The 25513-nt window shown below is 54.3% G+C and overlaps 2 protein-coding genes across 5 annotated transcripts; one reads left to right on the top strand and one right to left on the bottom strand.

Moving 5' to 3' along the window:
• RGP1 (RGP1 homolog, RAB6A GEF complex partner 1) lies at nucleotides 1–11593 on the bottom strand. Of its 3 annotated transcripts, none has more exons than XM_040090009.2 (9): nucleotides 10754–10875; nucleotides 10086–10225; nucleotides 6708–6844; nucleotides 6270–6353; nucleotides 2463–2612; nucleotides 2237–2383; nucleotides 1745–1872; nucleotides 1329–1506; nucleotides 1–1092 (listed from the first exon to the last, which is right to left on the bottom strand). In XM_040090009.2, exons 2-9 carry the CDS (start codon nucleotides 10199–10201, stop codon nucleotides 869–871), a joined length of 1164 nt encoding a protein of 387 aa, XP_039945943.1. In that variant the 5' UTR covers nucleotides 10202–10225; nucleotides 10754–10875; the 3' UTR covers nucleotides 1–868. The 3 variants fall into 3 exon arrangements, with proteins under 3 accessions (XP_039945943.1, XP_039945944.1, XP_039945942.1); XM_040090010.2 differs by lacking the exon at nucleotides 10754–10875 and adding an exon at nucleotides 11575–11593 and having other exon boundaries at nucleotides 12–1092; XM_040090008.2 differs by having other exon boundaries at nucleotides 12–1092; nucleotides 10829–10922.
• On the top strand, nucleotides 11380–25115 carry GBA2 (glucosylceramidase beta 2). Of its 2 annotated transcripts, none has more exons than XM_040090006.2 (17): nucleotides 11380–11540; nucleotides 15313–15404; nucleotides 15601–15716; nucleotides 15821–16039; nucleotides 16601–16840; nucleotides 17173–17275; nucleotides 18536–18689; nucleotides 18971–19096; nucleotides 19199–19383; nucleotides 19719–19823; nucleotides 20462–20569; nucleotides 21053–21204; nucleotides 21353–21459; nucleotides 21603–21745; nucleotides 22074–22189; nucleotides 23913–24104; nucleotides 24200–25115. In XM_040090006.2, the coding sequence occupies exons 1-17, from the start codon at nucleotides 11386–11388 to the stop codon at nucleotides 24425–24427; spliced, it is 2541 nt and encodes an 846-aa protein (XP_039945940.1). In that variant the 5' UTR covers nucleotides 11380–11385; the 3' UTR covers nucleotides 24428–25115. The 2 variants fall into 2 exon arrangements, with proteins under 2 accessions (XP_039945940.1, XP_039945941.1); XM_040090007.2 differs by lacking the exon at nucleotides 11380–11540 and adding an exon at nucleotides 12476–12594.
• Nucleotides 25116–25513: the final 398 nt, after the last annotated feature.

The raw sequence follows: 25513 nt of genomic DNA, 5'->3' as shown, positions 1-25513 counted from the left end.
GCACACTCAGATGTTTATTACATTACCATGCAAAGAGGATAGCTCATTGGAATGCTTAGTAAAAATGGGAAGCTGGCTGTTGAGCACGGAGATCTCCATGCCAGCTCTCGGATGCACAGCATGCATTCCTTACAGCCCCCCAGGGATCCAAAGACCAGAAGGATGCCTTCACACCCAGGAGCCCAGGTAGACAAGAGCGCAGGGGTTCAGTTTTGAATCATCATGATTGTACTGACACAGCATGGGCCCGCAACCTGGGGACCAGCACATGCCAGCAGCATGGGGCTGGTCTGCCAGGACCTGCCTCCTCCAGGTGGGGGTGGCTGGGGCACTGGACTGCATGTGTGGGACAACGCTCCAAGAGGCAGGAGATGTACCAGCGCAGGAGAGCAGGCTCTCACCCAGCCCAGGTGGCTACTGTGCTTCACCTGGATGCCAGACCTCCGCTCGTAGGATCTCTGTAAGGGCACAACCTTCATCCAAGGCTGGTATGAAGCTTCACTGGAAGAGCTCCCCCTCTCCCCTGCCTGGCCTGGGCCTTTCCTTCTTGGAAGCCCCATATGGGATAAAGGCACATCAGTGATTTCCTGGGAAGGCAGATTTCTGTTTGCTGAGTGCTGGGACTTGCACCCTCACCCAGGCAGGAAGGGTCCCACTCCAGCTGAGGGCTGCAAGCACAAGACTGCATCAAGCAGCGTTCTTCCACCCATGGTCAGGACAGACATGCCCGATGGCCACCTGGGCATCACAGATGGATCCAAGGGGATATTGGGATATGTACACCACAGCACATTGGTGACAGTCCCGCCTGCCATACCCACTGGTGGCACATGCTTACAGCTCTGCAGGCAAATAACCCCTCCATACTTCAGATGGTGATGGAGTTAGTGCTGGAGAACTGAGATACATAGGAAGCCAGGATGGGGTTGGTGGGAAGAACTTTGATAGGCAAGTCCCAGCTGAAGGTGTCCACTTCCATCTGCTCCACCCCAGTCCAGGTGACAGCCTCCGATTGGCTCCCACGAACCAAGCAAGTCCCCGCTGATTCCCCAGAAGTCACAAACTCAAAGTGCAGCCTCCACTTCAGGGACACTGTGGGCAAGAGGGTGGTCAGCACTTAACACCCACAAGGGCCATGGACAGCAGCTGCCTCAGCACTGTCTGTCCTGGCAAGGGGCCTGGATGCCTGTCCTGGCAAATGACCTCACTCACACAGGCCAGCTCCCTCCCAAGGGATAAATCTCTGCTGAGCAAGGGCAGGGCTGGGGACATCACAGTCCTCCTGCAGAGGCAAGCAGGGGTGGGTCCCTTCTGTGGTGGGTACTAACCGACATTGGTGGTGAATCCTGGGGTTGAGCCGAGAGGGATGGGCAGACTGAAGCTGCTCTGCGCCGTGTGCAGGCAGGACTCCTGATGGCGGGCGTGCACGGTGAAGGAGACAGGCTGCCCCCGCCGGCGCTGGAACTGCTCCTGGATGCTCTCCTCTGTCTGCAGGCTCACTGAGAACTGCAGGGCGATTGGCAGGGTGCTTACTCTCAGAACCTCATACACACCTCATGTAAAGCCTGGGGGCTCCATTTCGCATGTGAACTTAGGACTGAAACACTGTCCCTCTCACTTCCCAAGGCAATCCCAACTGGGTCCTACTAGAAACCCTCACAGCCCAGAGCCACCTCAATCCCTTCTCCCCATCCCTCACCCTAAACCCCTGCCTCTCCCCAGTATTCCCAGAGACAGCAATGACCTGCAGACATGGGATATCTCCTTCTGAGAAGTTGAAGGTCCCAATGACATCCTCTCCAATCTTATACACAGTCTTAAAGATGCAGAACGTCCCCACCTTCCCACGAGTGTTGCTGATGTTATACAGGTCTGTGGAGCAAGAAAAGGGTAAGGGATGTGGCAGGACAAGGCTCTGCTCTGTGTAGTGCTCTGGATTAATGACATGACACCATGCCTTCTGTTTCGGCATGAAGGACAGCCCCTAGAGGTGGTACTCCCTTTGGGAAATTTCTGCAGTGAGCAATGGCAAACCCTACACTGACTGTGATGTGCTGGGCAAAGGGTGTCATGGGCTGAAGCAGACCCTCACCCAAACAGGCCCTGATAGAGCTGCTCTACAGCCATAGTTGGAGATTTTGTCAGTGAGAGATGTATTTTGCAGCTGGACCTGAGATATTTTCCACACCCAGTTTCTTAGGAAAGACAGCAGGTTTAAGCAAGGAATATGACCTACGCAGGCTGCGTCGGGATGTGGCCACCATGAGCAGTTCTGTCGCTAGGTCTGCCAGGCGAGAATCTTTCTTCAAGCCATCCTCCTCCTCCAGAAATGGGTTTGAGGGTGCAACAGCCTCATCCTGTGGGAACTGGTAATCCTTGAGCCCTGGGAAGAAGGTGAGAGTATCAGGAGGGCAGGGTGCAGCCCGGCTTGCCCGTGCAGGGAGGGCAGCGCGCAACCTTACCGTGCAGCACGAGGACACGGAAGGGCACGCGCAGGAGCTTGATGGGGGAGTTGACGCGCTGGCAGCCAATGGTCAGCTTGTACACATACTTCACAGACTGTCCCCGGAAAGAGGGGGGACCATCCACGGGCAGCGTCTCACAGTATGAATCTGCAAGGGGTGCAGAAAATTTGCTTTCCAAGGCCAGAAGAGCCTGCAGCTCTTGTTGTGCGCAGGCTCCCTGCACCAAGTGTTACAACCAGGAGTGCTGAGCTAGGGACAGTGCCTGGTGTTTTCTGCTGTCTCCGCTGTCCTCCAGCGGCTAAGCTCAACCCAGCTCCCCCACACCAGGCACCCTGTTCCTCACATCACATGCACCATCATCCAGATATTGCTTCCAGCACATACAACCACACGCACAAACTCCGTCTCCAAAGAATGTAAAATATGTAAAATCCAGGAATACAACCATGAGAGCTAAACTTACTCATCACGAGTTTGCCTCTGTGCACTCCTTTGCCCAGAGCTCTCACAGCACAGCCTCCTCCAGGCCCTGCCCCATGTGGGTATTGATCAGTACTTCATGCCTCTTCTGCTTTACACAAACCCTCAAACTCAGCAACAAGTTAGTTTCCTCCTGTGTTTTTCTTTGAAGGACTGCAGCTAAATGATCAAGAAACAATTCTGAGATCTTCACAACAACCTGTGGTTTGTCCCCCTTGATAAGCTGATGACTCAGACCGCGAACCCTCTGACTCTGAGGGCTCTGAGATGCTGGGGCCTGGCTTTCACCACATTCAGCCCTCCTAGAGTCCCTTGGCCACCACACAAACCCCAATGCTTCTTGACACAGCGTGAACACTTCTGCAGCTTTCCCAAACCACATGCTGTATAACAAGAAAGACACAAACAGCGAACTGTGGAAAGTCTCCACCTCTCTGGCTTGCCCACCGTAATGCAGATACGCCCTGCCAGAGGAAGGGCAGCATCCTGCTCTGAAACCACAGATCCTTCCCCATGCCCGGCACACACTGAATGTTGAGGCTTAGATTAAAAGTTAGGGTTACATTTTAAATATAACTTCTGGATTTAAAATAACAGGACTGGAAGGAAGAAAAAAGCCTGTGCTAGTGTGTAGTGCTGGCAGGATGTCATGCCTTAAAACACAAGCTTCTCTTTCTGGACCAGGGTGCAGATAAAGCAGAGAACTATCCTAACAGGGGAAAATCAGGTATTTCCAAGGAAAGAAGCAGACCCCTGTAACACCCTTACCAGACTCAACATGAGTGCTCAAAAAGACCTTCATGCCCAGTGAGTATAATCCGAGCAGAGACCACCACAGTCAGAGGAGGACAGTTTGCTACCTGGCACAGGAATGCCAAGACTCAGGAAGTCCCAGCTTCCGTGCATATCCCAGAAGGAAATACATTCCTGGCACCACAGATGCCTTCCTTACCCACCCGCTGTGCCCTCTGGCTGGCCTTCTGGCCTTCATCCAGGCTGCTTCCATTTCCTTCCCTCTCTGTGATCTACCAAATATTTAAAGGTGTTACAAATCCAGAGAGTAGGCAAAACAGACACAGAAATAATTTGAGGACTTGAGAAAAAGCTTAATGGTGACAAATTGAAAGAGCTCAGCCTGTGCCATGTGTCAAAGGACTGGGAGATGAGTCAACTTCAACATATAGGCACCACAACGAGAGTAAGGTATTGGGGAATAAGTTGGTCAGCAAATGAAAACAAGTCCTTTTATCAAGAGACAGTCTGACACAACCTCAGCTGTATGTTGCAGCTCTGGCTGCAGTTTAGTAACACGGTATATTGCTGAAGCAGAATTAAGATTTCTTGGGTTTTCTGGTTTGGTTTTTTATCCCCTTCCCCAACTGCATAGCAAAACCCAAAACTTCTGAAAAACAGGAAATGAAGAATTAAGATACACACCCACACAGCCTTAACTCTCCCTCCGTGGAGCTGGCAGGAGACCCCAGGAATGGCCTGCAAGCGTGCCAGCTGCAGTCTCGTGTGAGAGCAGCAGCACCACAGGCTGATGGGATTGGTGTGAACAGCCCGGCAGTGAACGAGACCAGGGCTGTGATACAGGGATTTCAGTGCTAAAAAAGCAGCACCATGTGCAGCCACATCACATGCGACGCGTCAAACAGGTGCATCACACAGCCAAGGGGAAAGGCTGTACGGTACAGCCAAGGAACCTCAAAGAATAGGAAGAGTTTGTGTCCTTCCAGAGGACCTGCATCCAAGCACAAGGCAAACGCAGGATCCTTGAGCCAGCGCCACCCAGAGGCAGAGAGGACAAACACATCACGACGTCATCGGTAAGGATAGACAATCCCTAGCTTAGCTGGGGGCTGAACAGCTTCTGCCTGTTAAGCCAGTGAACAGTCAATCCCTCAATCCATCCTAGCCACCTGGAACTTGGGCTGTCGTCACTGATCTGTTATTCCAGAAACTGCCCTAAGGTATGCCAGGAAAAGGGACTTCCCAGTGAACAGTCAATCCCTCAATCCATCCTAGCCACCTGGAACTTGGGCTGTCGTCACTGATCTGTTATTCCAGAAACTGCCCTAAGGTATGCCAGGAAAAGGGACTTCCCTCTGCTCCCAAGGAATGGATGCTCCAGCCCCAAACCTGCAAGCAGCAAGGAACACAGGAGAATCCAGGTGAGCCTCAGGCCAGCTAAGATTTCTGCCTCCTCTTCCTTCCTGCTGGCATGGCCAGCTCCTTTACCCAAGATGCTGCTGTAGAAAAACAGATGAATAATCAAATGTCTTCAGACAACAGGCTCTGCAGTTTAGGGGCACAGCCCCAAAATGGTACTGCCCTGCCCCACTAACCACCAAGCCAAGCCGCCTGGTTTCACCAGGTCCGCCTTTCCCTCCAGTCAGACCCCTCCAAAGCCAGAAAGGCAGGACACACCAGCCTCAAAACCAGTATGTCACAACCCCGCTGCTGCTTGGTCTCACTTGCAGCTTTGCTTCCAGCTCAGCAGAGCTCAGTGATCCTGCAGAGCCTGTCCCACCATAGGCACTGTCTCTCCTTGCCCTGTGCTCTGCAGTGTGAGAGGTCCCTGTCAACCATTCCCAGCAGATCCCTGGGACAATAACAAAGCTCTCCATGCACAGCCTGAGAGGCCTAACAGCACTGCTGCTAATCACAGGCCACTGGAATGCAAAGGAGATCTGACATGACCGGAACAGACTGGGTCACACAGCCGAGAGAACAGCGCACACTAAGCTGTTTCCACAGCTGTCTACTCAGACATGGACAGCTTTGACCAGAGAAGATAAGCAGTGCTCACTTTTACAGCAGGAAAACTATAACATCCAGTAGACTATTATCTCCAGGATGGCAACAACCTGAAGAGGAAGCACAAAGCTTTGGAGGATACCGAGGAAGCACAAACCTTTGGAGGACACCAAGAATACTCCAGTACTCTAAATCCCAAGAATACACTAGTATGACTAAAGAAATAAAGGGAAGGAAATACTGGTGTGTGTAGCCATTCCTCCTGCTGCACCCAGGTATTTCAAAAATTTTATGCCTTGCAGTGACACAGTGGACCTGCAGCAAAGGCCACAGGCCAGGGGCAGGACCAAGGGATGCGTTGCAGTACAGAGTCCTAGCGCAGCAGAGAACAGAACTCTGGATGATGCAGCAGCTCCTCAGCACTCACACTCCAACCAAAGCACCCTGCCTTTCATGAGCATCAGGATCTTACGCTTGCAGCTCTCAGGTCTGCAAAGCCAGTTCTGAAAGCAGAGCTCCCCAGAATTGTGCTCTGTGAGCGGGGGAAGAAAAGACAGGACTCACAGGACTTGGACTCCCCAGGATCCAGTCGCAAGTCACAGAAGAGGATCTTTGGTGGGGTGGACAGGATACACTGACCCCGCTCTCCTGGAAGAGAGTAAGAAACACGTGAATGCTGCACAGCCTCATGGTCAAGCTTTATCTCCATGGGGAGGAATAGGGAGAAGAGAGCCGAGGAGGAAGCATCTCTTGCCCTGGTCATATAGTGAGACATTGCCACTGTAGCTGGACAAACAACTGTCGTGTTTCGATCCAAGCTAGCGTCACTGTGATTTCCGTATAACCAAGATCTCACAACATCCATCACCAGGAAAGCAACACAAATTTCCCACTCACTTCTACGCACACTGCATCAAGACACACATTATTATGGTCTGCTTGACTCCTGCTCACTGTGCTCTCACTGTCCCCACCTGGGTGACAGGCAGGAGGGACACTCACCTCTGTTGGGGACAAAGACGGTCTCATTCTCGGCCTGCACATCGTGCTTGCTGCCATCAGAGGGAGGGAGTGCCACCCGGTTCTCGCTGGTGTGAAACTGGCAGTGGATCTGGGCACTGGCCCATGCCAACATCTCACTGAAAGCAAAGAGCAACACTTATATCTCTGCCTTAAACCTGAATTACAGCAGGCAGGAACTGGGAGAAGAGCAACTCTGTCCACCCAGCTCTGTGCAGGACTGCTTGTCTGGAAGGAAGAAAGCCTTGCTCCGCTGTCACTGAAGCCATTCTCACAGTCCCCTTCCAAACAAGCCGTGGGAGTAAGCTCAAGCTGACTCAAAGCCACTTCCACCCCAGCTGCTGACAACAGCTTCACCCAAAGCCTGGCTCTGTGGCCAAGGACTCTTTTTAAGCAGCAAGAATTGCAGACTGAGCCACAACACCATTGGCACAGCACTGACATGGCAAAAGAGAACACATTTGCCCCAGGAAGCTCACAGCAAAGGACAACAGTCAGCGGAGGTCAGCAGCCCCTGTCGCTTTACATGAGGACAAGAGACAAGGTAGCTTGTACAAAACTTCACAGGGATCTTTCAGCAAACGTGCTGAGGTCAAGTGTTTCAAGAACCAGTCCAAAGTCTTACTCATCTGTTCATCTTTCTCATCATCCACAGATTGGGACTAGCCACTCACTGCAGTCTGGGGAGAACACCTCATGCTGCTGCTTGTGGGCCCTGGCAGAGGACCCTCAGACATGAGGAGTTAAATCCCAAGCCAGAGGTGACACACAGCAGCACTCAGGTATTAAGGAAGTGGGCAAATTCTAAAGCAACAAATTCCTACAACCTGGCTTAGCTGCCCCTGCCCACAGCACGGAGGTGCTCCAAGCTCAACACTCCTTGGGGCAGGTAGGCACAGACATGCTCCCTCTGGCCCCACAGCACCATCCCCAACAAGAACATCAGCTGCTGTTTGTGCCAGACCAAAGAAGGATGCTTATGCATCTTTCATTAGGACCTACTTACTTCTCTTTATGCAAGTACTTTGCTGACGGCAACAGGGGAGGCAAAGGCGTAATTTTGACCCCTGTCTGTACAGCCACAGGAATTAATGCAGGGCCATGCATCCAGCACAAAAAACCAGTCCCATGTTTTGGACTCTGCTGTGACATCAGCCATTCCATAGGGCACTTCCCATGGTACTAGTGACACCTTTCAGTTTCCAAATCACTCCTGTTTTTATTTCCATAGCAGTCTATAGTTTAGCCAGTGAATAGTTCCTCTGGTGTCTTCTAACATCATGATTAGTAAGCACCAACACCAGAGCTTTAGGTGGCAGAGGGATTTTTCGTGGCACATGGGTGTCCCTCCACGTGACACCTCAGAGCAGTTAAAGGTCTAGATGAACCAGGGAAAAAGGTGTGCTGTATTTGCATCAGCTGACTAATGATGCACTATTTGATCTTTTGCATGTGTTGGCTGCCCTTACCCAAACACACCTCAGTTATTATACCTAGTTGCTTTGAGCCCTACAGTTGTAATTCTGCATTTTCAAAAGTACCAGCATGGCTTTTCCATCAGGGTGGCCATATGTTTTTTTGTGGTAAGGCATCTGCTGTTTGGAAGCAGAAAACTGCTCTTGCTTGAGGTAATGTTTTTTAATTTTATACAAGCTTAGAGTGATTACAGTACCTTCAAACACCATATATTGAGTATTTTTTTCTTTATTTTTCAGTATTGCCTTACTATATGCCACATTGTTTTCATTGTTTCTAGCCAGATAGCCAAACAAAATTTGCATGTCCCTTCCTGCCAGCAGAGCCGGCTTGTTCAGGTAGTGCTTGTTCAGCAGTGGAGGATCCTGCACTGGTGCTGAGGTCACTTCCCTCCAGTATCACCTTTCCCCACAACTCCTGTAGCCTACATGCAACACGCCCCATGCAGCCCCTGGCTAGAAGAGATTTGTTTCTTGTAATCCACCATCAAATTAATTTCCTGCCTTTCTTTCAATTCTGTTCCTGTGCTCAAAATGCGGCCTCCCTGTCCCTCCACCTGTCAGCCCCAAAACTTTCCAGGCTCTGACAGGTCTATCTGCCTGTTGCAGTCACGGGTGCTTTGATCTAGCTCCTGCCTTTATGCAACCCACAGCTTCGTTTTCCAAACCACCAATCTATTTGCTGTTGCCCCTCGTTTGACTTAGCCACGTCTCATCTGATTGATCACCTCGGGTTTTTCTTATTATTTTAAAAACTTTTCTTTTTCAAGAGATGGTCTTCTACATATCACAACACATCTGAAGTTTTAAATGAAGCTCTCATAACTGCATTGCAAACTCCCCAAACCATGCCACCTGGTAGCCTTCCAGTCCCACATGTTTCAGAAGCAGGCAAAACAGCTCTTGCCATCACACAGGACAAAACTCTGGGAAGCTGGATGCTTATGCGACAGCTGAATTTGAAACCTGAACTCAGCAGTCAAAAGGAAACAGGAAGAAAAGATGGGAAGTTAACAAAGGCAATAATTACAGAAGCCCTCTGCTGCTGAGATTGCAGGTACTGCAAGTGGGCCCATCAATACAATCACATGTGAACATCGTACTGGTGATAAAAACATGCTGAACCTGACAAGGCTGGAAACAGACACTTCCCAGGAAGGACTCAAGATGAGAAAGCACTCTCCACTCCCTAAAGAATCAGACAAGGCCATACAGTCAGCGGACATGAAGGCTTTGGGTGATTACTTGTGACATGGAGTCACCCCCTGTGAGCCAATATGGGAAGCTCCCATCTTCTCATATCTCCTCAGCACTGCTACGGGGAGATGGAGTGCTCAATGGCTGGGCCACAGAAAATGTGGCTGCAGGAGGTGCCCTTTTCACACCCACCCCTTTGTATGCCATCTCTGGAGACAGAGATCAGATCAATCCAGCACTGCCGGACAAAAGAGAGCTCCTTCCACAAATTCAGGAAATAATGACGTTGCCTGGATATTACTCTGCAGGACTGTCACCCTGGCGTGACCAGATATCCCACTTTGACAGCCAGTTTGGCTTCATTTTCTGCCAGTCACTGTCACTGAGAGCTCACCTGACGGACAGAGAATCTCCAACTGCATACTTCTTTCCTTGTCTACTTCTTGGGGGCACAAACCCAGCATAATTACCTCAGCTTCGCCCCCAAAACTGAGATGGAGCAAGGCCTCCTTAAGGGAGTGCCTCAAGTAGGAAAGTCACAAGGAGCTGAGCTGGCACCATTGCCCCACAAAGCAGACGTGACTAGTACTCCAGAGAGGGGAGAGAGGGGGGGCCACTCCCCCTGGAGGGACCCAGGCAGCTCCAACACTTGGAGGCTCCGTGCATGGACAGGCACAGGCTCCTGTACCTGCTGGCAGAGGTCGACGAGGCTGATAATGGGTTGGTGAAGGTGATCACACACTCCAGCACCTCCCCTGCCAGGAACACAGGCCCACGGCCTAGCTTGGCCAACACTTCGATCATGGCTTGGACAATCCTGCTGCACACCTGCCAAAAAACACCGACAGCGGGCACGTTAGCAGAGAATCATGGATTCAAGGACTCACTGAACGGTTTGGGGTTGAAGAGTCCTTAAAGACCATCTTGTTCCAATTCTACTGCCACAGACAGGGACACCTCCCACCAGACCAGATTGCTCAGGACCCCATTCAGCCTGGCACTGAACATTTCCAAGGATAAAACAACCGCAACCTGTGCCAGTGCCTCACCACCCTCACAGTGAAGAATTTCTTCTTAATATTTAATCTAAACGTAGGCTCTTTCAGTTTAAAGCCACCCCCTTGTGCTGTCACGGAGACACGGAGAGAGGGCTGGGCAACATAAGCGAGGGGAATGGGGACACCGATACATGCATATACAGGAGGTGTGGGGGGAAACACACACAACCCCGTCCTTACAAACCCATACATCTTCCTCCCAGGTCCACACAGGTAAGGAGGGTCAGGACACACCGCGACGGTGAGAAAGGACAGCCCTGACATCCTCAGCCCTGCGGTCCCTAACGCAGACACGCACACGGATAGCTCCACCCGAGGGATCAGGAACACAGGGCCGCAAACTTTCCGCAGCTCCCGCCTCGGGCCCACTCACCACCCGCACAGGCCGCGCTCGCCGTCCGGCACCACTACAGGCCCGGCTCCCTCAGCCGCTCGGCGAGGATCGGCAACGCTCGGGCAGAGTTCGGCCAGCCTCGGGCAGCGCTCGGGAACGCTCGGCAACACTCGGGTTACGCTCGGCAACACTCGGGTTACGCTCGGCAACACTCGGGTTACGCTCGGCAACACTCGGGCTACACTCGGCAACACTCGGGCTACACTCGGCAACACTCGGGCTACACTCGGCAACACTCGGGAAGAATTCGGGCAACCGCGGTCGGCTCACGGGCAGCTCCCAGGAGTTATCGGGCAGCCCTCGGCAACTCTCGCACACTCCTCAGCAGCGCTCGCTCAGCGCTCGGCTACTCTCGGAATCTGCTCGGTCGCGCTCGGCCGGGCGCCCCCGGGGACTGGCGGCGGGGCGGATCCGTGTTTCCGCCGTGCCCCGGGGGTGCGGGCGGGGCGGGGCGGGGCGGGGCGGTGAAGAAGAGGGCGCGCGCGGGGCGGGGGGCGGTGATGGCGGCGGAGGCGGCGGCGGCGGCGGGGCCGCTGATGCGGCGCTACGAGGGGGCAGCGCAGGGCCGCGGCGTGGCGGCGGACGGCTGGCGCGTCTGCCTGGCACACAGCTTCGAGGAGCTGCGGCAGCCCTACGGCGCCGGGGACGTGCCGCTCCGCGATGTCCTGCGGCACATCGGCCTCGCCTTGCGGTACGGCAGGGGATGGAGGGGGCCGGGAGCGCACCGGGACGAGGGAAGGCGTCCCGCGGGGCACACAGCTTTGCGCTGGAGCCGCTCGGTGCCGCGGGGAACTCGCCCCGGAGAGGCACCGGCGGTGTCCCGGCGTACGGAGGGCAGAGTCCGGTGGATCACGGAAGGCCCCAGGCTGGCGGGAGCCGCCCTCCTGCCGCCCGGAGCCGCCGGCAGTCGCCAGCCTTTCTGGCGCCGGCAACGAGAGCAGTTGGTGCTAAAGGGGCAGCTCCCGGCGCTTGGGCTCCTCAAAACGGGGCAGCTGGGAGGACTGGGGGCATCGCTTGGCGATGGGGACCCGCGTCTCCCGCCCCTCGGGTTCGTCGCTGCCGAATCCTTCCCGGCATCGTCCCCAGTGCTGGCAGCTGGAGGTTAAGCTGAGGCCAGCTGGGAGGGGTTTGGAACGCTGTGTGCTGTGGCAGGTGTGGGAACGGGGCACCTTTCCCGGCTTTGCGTTGGGGTGATCTGGAAGTAACGACGGAGAGCACGCGTGGAAAGCAAGAGTGTTTTTTAACCTTTAACGCTGGAGTCCGTGTGCTGGCAAGTGTTTGTGGACCCGTCAGGCTGAACGCTGGGACCAGCGACGGCATTGCTTATTTCCTTGTGTTGGATTTATGTCTCCTGCCTCCATTTTCTGCTGGTGTCCTTGGAGGCAGCCGCTTGCCAAGCTGGTTCCTGCAAAGCTGGATGAAAGGGCAGATTATGGGTTGCTTCGGGGTGCATGGCATGCTGGTCTGACATGAGACACCCCAGTGCGAGCCTGGGCATCGGGGAAGGGTGAGCGTGGGTCATGCACCGGAGATAAATAAAGGCTGCTGGAAAAGCTGCTGTGGCAAGTTGGGATGAGCTGAGTATGTGGGAAAGCATGAAGTTCTGGTGGGGTGAGCAGGGAGGAGAAGCGATCACGGCCTTGTTCTCACTGGAGTCTGGAAGTGCCTTGCATCAGTCCTGGGGAAAGGTCTTTGAAAGCGAGAAGCTTGAAGTTGAACTACTGTCTCTTCTTCAAGTTTAGGAGGTAATTTGGTTGTTATCTCAAAATACTTTTGCAATGGCAAGAGCTTCCTTGCAAGGAGATTCCAGCTTCAAGAGCAGAAAAGACAAAGTGCTAGGGTGATGAGAAATACCTGTGTGGGTTTGAAAATACCTCTGTGGGTTTGATTTAAAACCCAAGGCCAACATTGTTGGCTGGAAGGGCAGCCCATTCTGGAATGCAAGAATACACGGGAGACGGCGTGCTCCAGGCATTGGTGGGCGCCTCAGCATCTGCCTGGTTGGGGCAGCCAGCTCCTGGAAACCTGGGTGCTGGTGCTGCAAGAGGAGCCTGGAGCTCAGTTCTGTGTCGTGGTGCAGGGGTAGGTGAAGCCCTGCAGATTGGCCTGCCCTTTCCTGAATGACCCATGGTGAGTGGCCCCTATGCCACCTTGGCATGGCTTGGTGCATCAAGTGCAAGGTCACCTGGTCCCAGTTGCCACTGGGAGTGCCTTGGGGTCACTGCACGTCTTTGGCTCAGGAGGTCCAGGGCCAGCAGAGGAGCCATCACATCCTGGGTTGGCTTTGCATTGAATTAAACATGATGATAGGTGCCCTCGTCAGCCCTAGATGCAGATATTGGCTGGGGGTGTTAACAGTTCTGGGGCAGGTTTTTTTGTTAATCAGGGCTCATTGGGGTAACTGTGGAGCACATGCATATCTGGAAAGAACGGGTTGTGCAGAGGACTCAGCTGGGGCTGGTGAGGCAGGAGAAGAGGTGCAGGTAGCTTTCTGCAGAGGTGGCTCGTGTGTCTTGAGAGGGGTCACAGCATGAATCCAGATCAGCTGGGTGATGTTCAGACAGGTTTTAATTCCACTGCCAATTTGAAGGGGAAGAAATGCCCTCCAGCCCTGGCAGGACTTTTGGTGCTCAGAACACAAAATCTCTCTCCTGGTTATCCTTCAGCCCTGGCAGTGCTGTTAATAGCCAGCAATTGAGCATCCGGGTTTCTCTTCTTGGCCTGCATGATTTTGGGGGAAACTGGCAGAAGAGTTGGCTATTGAGATGTTAAAATGACTTTGGCAGAAAATCCCAAACTTTTTCTACTGTGTTCTCCTGTAAAAACTGCTTCCTGAAATCCGTCTCCCGCCTCCTCTCCAAGGAGTTGGGATGCCCCACTAGGCTGTGCTGCAGCCACTCTGCCTGGGCACCTTATTTCCTGTTGCCAGAAGCCTGCTGGGAAAGCAGCTGAGTTGGTTCCCTGATGCTGCGTTGAAAAAGAATAATCATTATTTCGTTGAGAGAGAGCACTGCCAAAACCTTGCCTTGGCAGAGTAAAGCCGGGGCTATCTTAGCTGGAGAAGAGCAGCTGCAGCAGATATAGCTGGAAGATAATGGCAGGCCCTGGTTCAGGGCAGTCACACAGGACAGGCTGGTTCTCATCATGCCCTGAACTTCTGTGAGCAAAATATCCATAGACAGTGAAACACAAAGCTGGGTCTGTAGGAGTGGAGAGCAGGCTGCAGTTAGGTCCTGTGAGGATGCAACCCAGAAAATCTCACCCTGAGAGGGATTTGAGGACCTTAGATGGTGCTGAATAAAGGTGAATGCCCAGTGAGCAGCCAAAAAGTCAAGTGTGAGTTGTTTCTGTTTGGAAGCATAGTAGTAGAGGTGTCATGGAAGAGCGTCTCCCCCTTGCACCTGGGTATACATGTCCCAGGGGATTATTGTTCATTGCCCATCATTGCCTGCACTCTGCATGCTGTGAAACCGAGAGCAGGATAGGCTGTGTGCTCCTGGTTGGGGTGGTTTTCTGCTCGACAGTATGGCATGGGTGTCTGTAGGTAGCTTAGAGACATTGCCCACCGTGGGGTTCCTGTGCCCCCACTGCCCACATGGCGCCCAGGGCCACAGAACTGCCAGCTGGGTCTTGCCTGATTACTGGGCAAGGTTCAGCAGTGTCTGGTCTGGTAGCTGATTTCCGTGTGCTAATTGTCTCTGTATAGAAGGCTTAACTTGGGGCAGTTAATTAGCCAAAGCCAGTACTTTACAAGCACTGACTTGGAGCCCAGCCCTGCTCCTCTTGCCTGGAGTGGTGCTGGCACACCCAGCTGCAGGTGTGCCCCTGTTTGGGTGTCTTGATTCCCAGACCTTTGGGTGAGAAATTATCAGATGGGCAGTGCCGGTCTGCGCAGCTGGTGTGTGGGCAGAGGCAAATCCCCAGGATCCGGCTGCAGACAGTAACCATCACCACTTCCAGAGCAAGGCTGCCCTGTGCCCTCTGCCTCTGATGATGTGTCACAGGGATGTGGTAGTGTATGACAGTGGGGACATGGAGGTAGAAGAGCAAGGCAGTGTGTCTCCTCTGGGTTTGCACCTCTGCTTGCAGGCCTTCCTTAGCAGGACATTGTGTACTAGGCATGGAGGTGGTCCTTGTGTGCATTCCCACTGGTCTATGAACATCTGGAAAAACTTCTTGTGCTGCCTGAGCTGGGAGTCCTGCCCTTGAATTAACCTTGCAGTCAGTCCTGAGCTGCCTGAACTCTGCCTGCTTGTGCTTGCTGACCAATGCATGCTCCAGATGGGTCATAGAGCCTTATCACCCCTTGTGTCATGGACATGAGGACACAGCTGGGTCTTGTGCATCTTGTTGTACATCTCTACAAGGAGGGAAACCTCAACCTGTGCTCGTCCTGCCCGGTGACACTGAAGGGATGGTGTTGCCTGATCCTGACTTCTTCAATACTTCTCTTTCCTGTGTAGATACTTCAGATGGTGGTTCAAGAAGACCCTCATAGAGAAGAAATCTGCCTTCATTGACCTCTTGTGTGCTGTTCCTCTGCAGCAGATCTATGGTCAGCCTCCACTTTGGGCACTGGGGTGGGCAGGGATTCACATGGTGTTATCACGAATGGAACGAGTGAGTCAAGGAGCTTTTGTAATGTGGGTGATGCCAGTGGCTCTCCCCTGCAGAGACGCGTGGGGAGAGTTCTTGAGCGAGGTGCCACCAGGGGGAGGAATGGGGGCACTAACTATTGGTGTCTTTGCCAGGGTGTCCGCTGGGCGGGATCGGAGGAGGCACCATCACCCGTGGCTGGCGGGGAGAGTTCTGCCGCTGGCAGCTGAACCCTGGCCTTTACCACTACGAAACAGTCATCGCCAATCAGGTAGGGTCTTCGAGGGGGGTGAGTGTCGCTGCAGCAGCCTGGGCGGTCAGGACATCTGCCACAGGGCTCGTTTCATCCCCTGCACGTGCTCCTCTCCTCCACAGTTCACGGTGTGCCTGCGGTGCAAGGGGCAGACGATTTACCAGCAGGTCCTGTCCGTGGAGAGACCCAGCAGCCTGCAGGGCTGGAACTGGGGCTACTGCGGCCGCTACGCCTTTTACCACGCCCTGTACCCCCGTGCCTGGCTGGTCTACGAGCTGCCGGGGCAGAGCGTGGTGCTCACTTGCCGCCAGGTCTCTCCTGTCATCCCCCATGACTATAAGGTAAGGCAGCGACGGCTGAGGGCGGCGAGGGCAGAGCTCTCGCTAGCCGGGTTTCCCCGCCTTTCCCCGTGCGTGCCCTCAGCAGCGGTCCCAGGCGGGGGAAGCCCCGCGGCCCTGCGGGAGCTCGGGATTGCGGCAAGGGATGGCTCAGCGCTGCCCGTGCTGGTGCCAGCCCCGGGCAAGGGCGGCAGCTGTGCTGCTGACACGTCTGACCTTCCTCTTACCCCAGCGCAGCACGTGAGCCTGTATCAACCTGCCGAGCCGATGAGTGATGAGACACCTAGCTGAGCCCTAAATGCCGCTTTCCGCCTCTCTGCTGCCCGATGTGGCGTTTGCCGGCCCAGGGCTTCTCTTTTCAATTTTGTCTCGCCTGCGTCCCAAATTCCTCTGCTCCTGCTGCTGCTCCTCAGCTTGGCAGCAGACTCCAAGACCAAGTTATTAGTCCCGGTGCTCTTTCTCCCGCTGCATCCTGCGTGGCGTCCCCAGCAGCGGGGGATACGATGCTGCGGCAGCTGCCTGTGGAGCAGCAGCCCTGTAGACAGCATTCTGTGTCTCTGCCAGGACTCCAGCTTGCCAGTGGGAGTGTTCATCTGGGAGGTGGAGAACAGGAGGGATGAGGACGTGCAGGTGTCCATCATGTTCAGCCTGCAGAACGGCACGGGAGCGAAGGAGGACGGGAGCGGTGGGCACTGGAACGAGCCCTTCACCTTCCAGAAGGATGGCGAGCGGGTTGCTGGAGTCCTGCTGCACCACTGCCCGGCCGTGAACCCCTTCACCCTAGCCATCTCTGCCCGGGAGAAGGTAAAGGGCTGTCCCTGCTGCTGTGGCTCCTGCTGGGGAGGTTGTGCAGCCCTGCTGGATGTGGGGGAGTTGCTTGCAGGCAGCGGCTAAAGGATGGGTGTGCAATGGCTTGGGGTTGGCAGCGGTTCTCAGCGCTTGCCTGATGCCAGGAGTGGGGACATGACCTCCCTGAGGGCACCCTCTCTGCGGATGGTGTCAGGAGAGCAACAAGATTGGAGTTAGAGTTGCTGGGCAGCACGTGGGAAGTGGGTGTGATGTCCTGGTGGCAGGTGGTGGGGAGCATTAATTTTCTCCTAGGCAGCAGCCCCTGATGATGCTCTTCCCTTCCCCAGGCTGGCACAGGAGTCACTCATGTCACGGCATTCAACCCCACGGGATTGGGTAGAGAGGTGTGGCAGGACCTCCTGCGGGATGGCAGGCTGGATTCACCCACCGGTGAGTCCCTCCATCCTCCGTGGGACGGGTGGAGGAGGAGCAGGAGGAATGGGCGGCTGTGTGGGTTCTGGGCACCCAAGGCAGGGCAGAGTTCTTTCCTCCAGCCTCTGTGGCTGTTAAAAATCTCTCCGAGATGCTGTGGCTTGTTCCCAAATTTTGGCTGTATGCAAACTGCCCTTTCCTTATCCTTCCTGCGGTTCTTCAAAAGCTGTTCGTACCGTGTCCAGACTTTTCCTGGCTATTGTTTTACATGTGCTAGTATCTCATTAGTCTCTGTGTGGTTGCGTACTTCTGCTAGGGAGCCATTGTGCTGCCCAGCCACATTCTCTCAGTTCCTCTGTCCAGATATATGAGCTGTGTCCTGTCAGATTTGTTCCCGGCCAGCATTTAACAGTGCTTGAGGAGGTTTAGTGCTGCCATCACTTGCTGTCCTCTTCCAACTGTAACAGTTCTCTCAATGTCTCTGGTGTTCCTTTGATGATTCTGCATCCATGCTCAGGTCTCTGCTCACTCCCTTGGGAGGAGCCTTGAAGCAGGTGGCATCTCCAGCCTTTGCTCACCTCCTATTGCCATTGAAGGTGACTATTTCCCTAATGTCTCTCAGTTTTTAAACAAGGATGATGCTGACAAACTAGTGATGCTGGGTCTTTGCAAGATTTCTTGAGGCTTAATTTGTGTAAATGAAATGTTTACTACGTAATTTTTTTCCAGAAAAATAAGCTTCCTGCCTAGATGCAATCAGAGCTCTTCAGGCTATTGGGATGTGGTTTTCCTTCATGCATGCCGGACATTATTATAGTCAGGATCTGTGCTTAGGTTGCTCTAATGAGTTTACCTTTTACACATGTCAGAACCAGCATATAATTATCCAGCCACCTCAGGGCTTTTCTTAAATACCATCGTGACACAAGCACCCTGCAAAAAGCTGGAAACAATGACTGTCCCTAGAAAGTCACAGTGTCTCTGAGTGCAATGCAGATACAGTCATGGGATACTCTGTAGCTTCCATTCATGCCTGGTGGCTTTTCCTGCCTGATTTGTTCCTGTTCTTGGATGACTGAATCCTTTTAACCACTACTCCCATGGCAGGTATTTTTTTTCTGAGGCCACATCGTCCCTTAAAGCCCTGGGCTGTACCTTCCAGGCTGTAAAGGGACTTTGGTGTGCCCACTCTTATCTCCCTCAAGGTGTGTGTGAACTTCAGTTACCTTCCCTTTGTCTTCCTTGGTTGCTTAAGAATATCTTAATTTTTCCTGACAGGTAAAAGCAGGCCAACAGAGAAGGGGGAGGTGACAGCAGCAGCAGTGTGTGCCAGCTGCAGGGTGCCTGCCCATGGGCACAAGACATTGGAGCTGGCGCTGGCTTGGGACATGCCCTGTGTTCACTTTGGCTCCAAGGAGAAGCTGCACCTCAGGTGGGTGGGCTGTCTCCAGTGGTGTTTGTCTCATGCCCCCAAAGCCCCCTTTTCCCTACTTCCAGACTTGTGTACCATGTGGGGACCTTTTGGCACCCACTGCTCGTGCCTGTGGCCCTGCCAGCTCAGGGAGGGGACCCTTTGTCCAGCCCCTGCTCCTCAATGCCCCTGCAGTAGCAGCCGAGATCTGCTGTTCACTGTAGTCCAGTACGCCTCTGTGGTGTCCGTGTGGGTTTCCCAGGTGGAGCCCACGGGATCCTCACCAAACCCTCACTTGGCAGGCGGTACACCCGGTTTTTTGGCAGCGAAGGCAATGCCGGTCCTTCCCTGTCCCATTATGCCCTGACACACTACAAGGAGTGGGAGAGGAAGATCGAAGCATGGCAGAATCCCATCCTGGAGAACAGGTAGGGCAGATGTGAGCACCTTCCCAGTGGCTTCCTGGGGTTGGCTGCTGCAGGAACATCACCAGCTCAGCCTCTGAGGGTGAGCTTCCCTCTTTCCCGCAGCCAGCTGCCTTCCTGGTACAAGTCGGCCCTCTTCAATGAGCTCTACTTCATGACGGATGGGGGGACCATCTGGATGGAGGTGCCCCCTGATTGCTGTGCCGAGGACCTGCAGGGGCCGGCGGGGGCAGGATTCTCCCACCTCCTCCCTGTCCTGCGGGAGTACGGAAGGTTTGCTTATTTGGAAGGTAACTCGCAAGGATGTGAGGGACTCTCCCAACTCAACCCCTCCCATTACTGTTGCCCGAGTTTTTAGCCTAGTGTGGGGATGTTTTTCACACTCCAGTTGTAGGGAGCAGTGCTATTCCCAGGAAAACCCCTTGTAGCCCTGAAGGATTTGGCATGAAGTGTTCCCCAGATCCTTGGTGCTCTATGTAGAGAATGAAACCCTCTTGGAAGGGGAGCCCCTGCCTGTGCTGGGAAGGTTCCCCCTGTCCTGGGCCACGTGGAGGGAGGACCTTTCCCCCCTTTTCCCATCCCCATGGCAGTCTCCTTGCCCTCACCATCTGCCCCATCCTGCCAGGCCAGGAGTACCGGATGTACAACACGTACGATGTCCATTTCTACGCCTCCTTTGCTCTCATCATGCTGTGGCCCAAGCTGCAGATCAGCCTGCAGTATGACATTGGTGAGTGTCCCCAGAGGGTTCTGCTTTGGTGCCTGCTCAGGGCTTCACCTTGGGAAGAGACGGAGGCTTTGAGACAGCTGCGGCTGTAGGGATGTGTGCTGTGGAGCCAGCATCCCCCTCCAGCTGCTCTGCTGTGCCCAGGACTTGCAGCCCTGGCATGTTGCTGCCTCAGCACCTCTGTGCCCAGCACTGGAGGTGTCTTCTTGCCATGCTCAGGGTGCACAGCTGGCTCTGCTTGCCCTGGGAGAGCCCCATGTCTTCCCATCTCTGTCCTTGCCCCTTTCAGAGCAGATACATGGAGCTGTTGGTAGACTCCCAGTGCTCTGGCTGGGTTTGATGGCTGCTTGGTGATGGTGTTGGTAGGGGTGTGGAGCCCTTTGCTGGGCTCTGGTAGGACTGAGCCCATTGGATTCCCTTCCTAGCCCTCCTTTAAGGGGGTAGTGACAGTTGCAAGTCCCCTGCTGAGTGGGGGATGGAGAGCAGCCTGTCCTCTAGCCCTTTGTAGACAGCTGTGATCTTTGAGCTCCAAAGGACTGCTTAGTGTGCTGGTATTGGTGGTTCTGCCTGTGTTTATGCTTGGACTTTTCCTGCAGCAGTTTCTGCTGCCCTTCTTACATGTCCTGTTTTGTCCTCTGCAGCCGTCACTGTGGTGAACGAGGATGTCCAGCCCCGGCAGTACCTGATGTGTGGTCAGACAGCCCAGGTGAAGATGAAGAATGTGGTGCCACATGATATCGGGGACCCAGGTGAGGGGTCTCTTGGGCCTGTGGAGGAGCAGAGGGGATGCCAAACTGTGGGAAATTAGTATTGTGTATGAAATACCCTGTCTGTTATTGTCAAGCTTTGGAACTGGCTGCCTGGGAAGTGGTGGTGCCACCATCCCTGGTGTATTTCAAAGAAGTGTAGATGTGGCACTTAGGGAGGTGGTTCAGTGGTGGACTTAGCAGTGCTGAGAGGTCTTTTCCAACTTCAATGATTCTGTGATTCTATATTTTCTGGGAATGGAAAGCTGGATGGTGTGGGGTGGTGATGAAGACCGTGCTGCATGGAGCTTTGACAAGGGAGACGGAGGGAAGTAGCAGGAAGGCTGTTCTCACTAGAGATGGCACAGGGTACAACACATTATTTCAGTGCTGTTTGATCACAGCATCCTTGGGTCCTTGCTCCTGTGTAGGAGGAGGGATGTTTGTTGCTTGCTGCGCTGCTGCATCTGCTCTGTCCTGGTGTAGGTGATGAGCCATGGCAGCGTGTCAATGCCTACCTGATGCACGACACTGCTGACTGGAAGGACCTCAACCTGAAGTTTGTGCTGCAGGTGTACCGTGACTACTACCTGACACGTGACTCCCTGTACCTGCAGGACATGTGGCCAGTGTGCCAGGTACTGGGAGATCAGACCATGGAGCATCACCCTTTCCCACTTCCCTCAGGAGCCAAGCAGCTTCCTGAGAGGATGGATGCTCCAGAGCAGAGTGTGAGGAGCTTCCAGGATGTGAGGACTGCGTGACCATCTCCTGCCTCTCCCACAGGCTGTGATGGAGTCGGAGCTGAAGTTTGACACAGATAATGATGGGCTCATTGAAAACGGTGGCTTTGCTGACCAGACGTATGACGCATGGGTGGTGCATGGAGCCAGGTGAGCAACAGAGACAGGTGGGGGTTGGAGATGGGCGCTGTGGGGTATGAACATAGCTGAGAGCTGGGCCCTTGTATCCCATTTGTCATAGAGCTCTTGAGGTGTCCCACATTCCTGATGGTTCTCTTGTTTGGCTCTGGCAGTGCCTACTGCGGTGGACTGTGGCTGGCTGCCGTCTGCATGATGTGCAAGATGGCAGAAGTGCTAGGGGATACTGAGATCCGGCAGAAATACCTGGACATCCTGAGCAAGGGCAAGGAGGCGTTTGAGAGGATGCTCTGGAATGGTGGGTGCTCAGCAGTAGTGAGCCACACTCAGCTGGCCGTGTGTCCCTTGGAATGGAGTGGCTCCTCCTTGGATCATGGAGCCTTGTGGGGAATGGGGGAAGGAAGGGGTGATACTCTCCCTGCAAGCTGGGGAGAAGGAAGGGAGACGCTGCCACTCTAAATGGAGGGGAAGAAGCAGGTGTCTAGGAGGGAACAGGTGTAGGAAAGGAAGAAGAGTCTTGTGGAAAAAGCAGCTGTGCCCCTGCCACACAGGGAGGTGTGCAGGGACAACTGACATGAGCCAGTATCCTAATCTACCGATTTTAAACCGCTTCTTGCTTTTTCCAGGAAAATACTACAACTATGATAGCAGTGGAAGTGGCACATCCAGCAGCATCATGTCAGACCAGTGTGCTGGGCAGTGGTTTCTCGGAGCTTGTGGTCTGGACCAAGGGGAGTTTGAGGTAAGAGAAAGGGCTGCCTGGTGTGGTTGGGGTGAGATGGGATCTGTGGCAGGAGGGAAGCAGCAGCAGGGCTCGTATGTATTGGGGGTTACTCTTTAGGGCTGGTGTGGGGGGAGCTGCCTGCTCTCTCACTCTGCGCACCCTAGTGGAGGCTGTTGTATGGATACAATGGAACCCATCCTAAACCAAAACCCTCCCACAGAGCAGCCATGCAGTAGAGATGTGTAACTGCAGATAGCTTTAGCTCCAGTGGGGTTTGCTGTGGGCAAGGTGCTATTTTTTTAAAAACAGTAGAAAAAAGTGTATGAAGCTTCCCACGTTATTTGCTGCCCTAAAAACTCCAAAATTAATACTGGAGGGAGCTATGACTTATTCCAAGTCTTAAAGTCTGTGTCTCTTCAGTTGCAACAAAAGAATTGGCTGCAGACTCCTCATATCTGGTGGGATGGTCAGAGCGGCTGCTGATGTTGCAATACCTTAAAGAGGGAGGGGCAGTGGAGGACCATTGGGTTATCTGTACTCTGTGGGCTGTTGTCACAGCAAAGCTTTCTGGTGGACGTGGGCAGGCACAGGGCTCTCGTGAGTGGAGGGAGGAGTGACTTTATCTGTGGGAGGGTCACAAACCACTTCACTGTCTGTTGGCAAATCAGAGAGGAGCTTCGGGTGACTTTACCTGGTCATCCCTGTTGTGTTTAACCCAGAGTGGGGTCGGGGCTGTGCCTGTGGCTCCAGGCAGGATCTGGGCCAGCCCTCCTGCAGTAATACTCTTTTGGGGAGGAAACAGCAGGTGTCCAGAGTCTGGCCTGCTTTTCCCCAGCCTCAGACTCCCCCTGCTGAAGGTGGCACTTCTCCCTGCTCTCTGGAGAGCTCTGAGCTGGCTGGATGTGGGACTGGTGAATTCCTGTCCTCTGTTACTATGACATTTCATGGAGTTTTCCATGTATTTTGATCCGTTGCCTGGCTGGCATCACTCCTGTCCGTAACCTCATTAACGTGGCCTCGCTGCATGCACAAGTCAGCAGTGAGCAGCCTGGGATCCAGTCCTGAAGAAAGCGTGCCCAAAAGCTTCTGACAGAGAAGGGCACACCACCCCTTCACTGATTCCCACAGCATCCCCTGGGCTCATCTGCAGAGCCACACAGGGGAAGAACATCTGCAGGGATGCTTGGCTTGAGCCAAGAAGAGCGGAAGGATTTGCTGCTTTTGCTTTGAGTCCGCCAAAGCTCTCTGCTTGGACTGCCCAGCAATCCCAGCCTCAGTTTCCCCTGGCTCTGGCATACCCAGACTGAGAATTAAGTACCTGGCATGTCCCTGGGCTGTGCTGATGAGCCTCCTGGCTCTTGTCTCTCTGACAATTGTAAAGCAGATGAGGATGATGTGGTTGGCCAGGCCCCCAAAGCAAATCCCCAAGCGATGGGGAAGGGACTTGGCCAGTGACTGTGGGTGAGAAGGTGTTTTTGGAGATCGACTAGTTGGATGAGCTGTCAGCATCCTCTTGAGGAATGTGGAATGTGGTTCAGCACCTCTCTGTTAAGTACTTTGGGGGCTTTTTATCCTTTTGGGGGAAGAGACATTTCACTTCATCCTGTTATTTTTCTGAGGTGGAAATTTGTTATTATTGACCCAGTGAGCAGTATTGCACTTTTCCTCATGGAAAATTTAATCCCGCTCCAGACCCAGCCTGAGGGGTACACGAGCACCAAGCCCATCTCTGTCCGCCCAGGTTTTCCCCAAGAGTCACATTCTGAGCGCGCTCAAGACCATCTTTGAGAACAACGTGCTGGGCTTTGCGGGCGGCACCATGGGGGCAGTGAACGGCATGAGACCTGACGGCGTGCCCGACACCTCCAGCGTCCAGTCCAACGAGGTGTGGATTGGTGTGGTCTACTCCCTGGCTGCCACCATGATCCAGGAGGTGAGTAGGGATGCTACTGCCGCACTCCCCAGCACGTGCTGCCGCGCAACCTTGCATCCGTGGGTGTGCTGATGGTCCCGTTCCCTCTCCTGCAGGGCATGGTGGAGGAAGGCTTCCGTACTGCGGAGGGCTGCTACCGGACAGTTTGGGAACGGCTGGGCATGGCTTTCCAGACACCAGAAGCCTATCGCGAGAAGAAGGTGTACCGCTCACTGGCCTACATGCGGCCCCTCAGCATCTGGAGCATGCAGCTGGCCCTGGAGCGCCGGGCTGGCCAGGCGCCAGCGCTCGCACAGCTCCCCCCGCGCCACACCCACCCTTGAGCCTCATGGCACTGGGCAGGGCGCTGGGTGCACCGCGGGCTGGTGGGGCTGCAGATGGCAGGCAGAGACCCTCCCCTCCCACACTGTGCTAGTACTCACATTGCTGTTTCCCTTCCCTACCTCCACTACATGCCCTTGACCTCAGGGGCCTTCCAGCCGCTGGTGCTGAGCACAAGGTGGGACCAGAGGTGAGGGAGATGTCTCCTCGGAGTGCGGTGTGTTGAGTTGCTGCTGGAGCCTGTGCCTCCCCTTCCCCATCGCTCAGGGCTCTGATGGCCTGCAGGTTCCCCAGCCATCCCAAACTGCAGCTGGTACCTTGTCCAGGGGCACAGGAGACCTCTTTCCTGCAGTCTTTTGGCTGGGTAAGGTAGGGACCTGTCCTGCAGGGAAAGCAAGGTGTGGGTGAATGTGTGCGTGAGGATATTGGACTGGTGCACTCAGGCACATGGATGCTGTAGTTGTCCTGGGCTGACACTGCACATGCTGACTGGCTCTGCCCCAGGAGGGCCTGTGGCAGATACAATCCCCAGGGGAGACCCGGCTCCCTGGACGGTGACAATCTGAGCCCAAGAAGCAGGTCCTGGTCTGGTACCATGGCCCCCCTCCCTGCTGGCACCGGGGGCAGGCAGTGGAGCACATTTAAGGGGATAAATCACTTCAGTTCTTAATAAATCTGTCCAGCTGTCTACTCTCATTCTTCAGTGTCTTCTTTCCACCAGACCAAGCCAAAAGAGGAAACCCTTTCTGCTCCCATGTTTCTTCCTGGACTAGGCTAGAGAGCTAGGGAGGCAGGGAGGGGACAGGTCCCAGTGGTGGCTGGTTCTTGTGGAGTTTTGCTGACGGGAGCCAGATGTGTTCCAGATGTGGCAGCAGGTAAGACCTGCTTCTTGCTTGGCTCCTGGTTCTGCCCTGCCTTGCAGGCAGCAGGGGAGAGAGCATTACTCCTGAGAAGGCCTCTGTGGGGAGCAGTTGAGCCACAGGGCTCCAGGCCCTCAACTAAATCGAGGTCCCCCCTGCCCAGGCCTGGGCACCTTGCTTCCTTTTCCTTCTTTCTCTGCCACCGCAGTATTTGAAGGCTATACCGTC

This window comes from Hirundo rustica, chromosome Z (assembly GCF_015227805.2).
Source record: "Hirundo rustica isolate bHirRus1 chromosome Z, bHirRus1.pri.v3, whole genome shotgun sequence".
Classification (NCBI taxonomy): domain Eukaryota; kingdom Metazoa; phylum Chordata; class Aves; order Passeriformes; family Hirundinidae; genus Hirundo; species Hirundo rustica.
The sequence above is the reverse complement of the archived record's forward strand: the minus strand, read 5'-3'. Positions and strand labels throughout refer to the sequence as shown.

Excerpts from the sequence above, each read along its gene's own strand:
- GBA2 (XM_040090006.2), top strand. The coding sequence starts at position 11,386 with ATGCGGCGCTACGAGGGGGCAGCGCAGGGCCGCGGCGTGGCGGCGGAC. Across the intron at positions 16,841-17,172 it reads CCATCTCTGCCCGGGAGAAG|GCTGGCACAGGAGTCACTCA; the intron begins GTAAAGGGCTGT and ends TCCCTTCCCCAG. Across the intron at positions 17,276-18,535 it reads CAGGCTGGATTCACCCACCG|GTAAAAGCAGGCCAACAGAG; the intron begins GTGAGTCCCTCC and ends TTTTCCTGACAG.
- RGP1 (XM_040090010.2), bottom strand. The coding sequence starts at position 10,201 with ATGATCGAAGTGTTGGCCAAGCTAGGCCGTGGGCCTGTGTTCCTGGCA. Across the intron at positions 6,845-10,085 it reads TCGTCGACCTCTGCCAGCAG|TGAGATGTTGGCATGGGCCA; the intron begins GTACAGGAGCCT and ends CTTTGCTTTCAG. Across the intron at positions 1,093-1,328 it reads AGGATTCACCACCAATGTCG|TGTCCCTGAAGTGGAGGCTG; the intron begins GTTAGTACCCAC and ends TCTTGCCCACAG.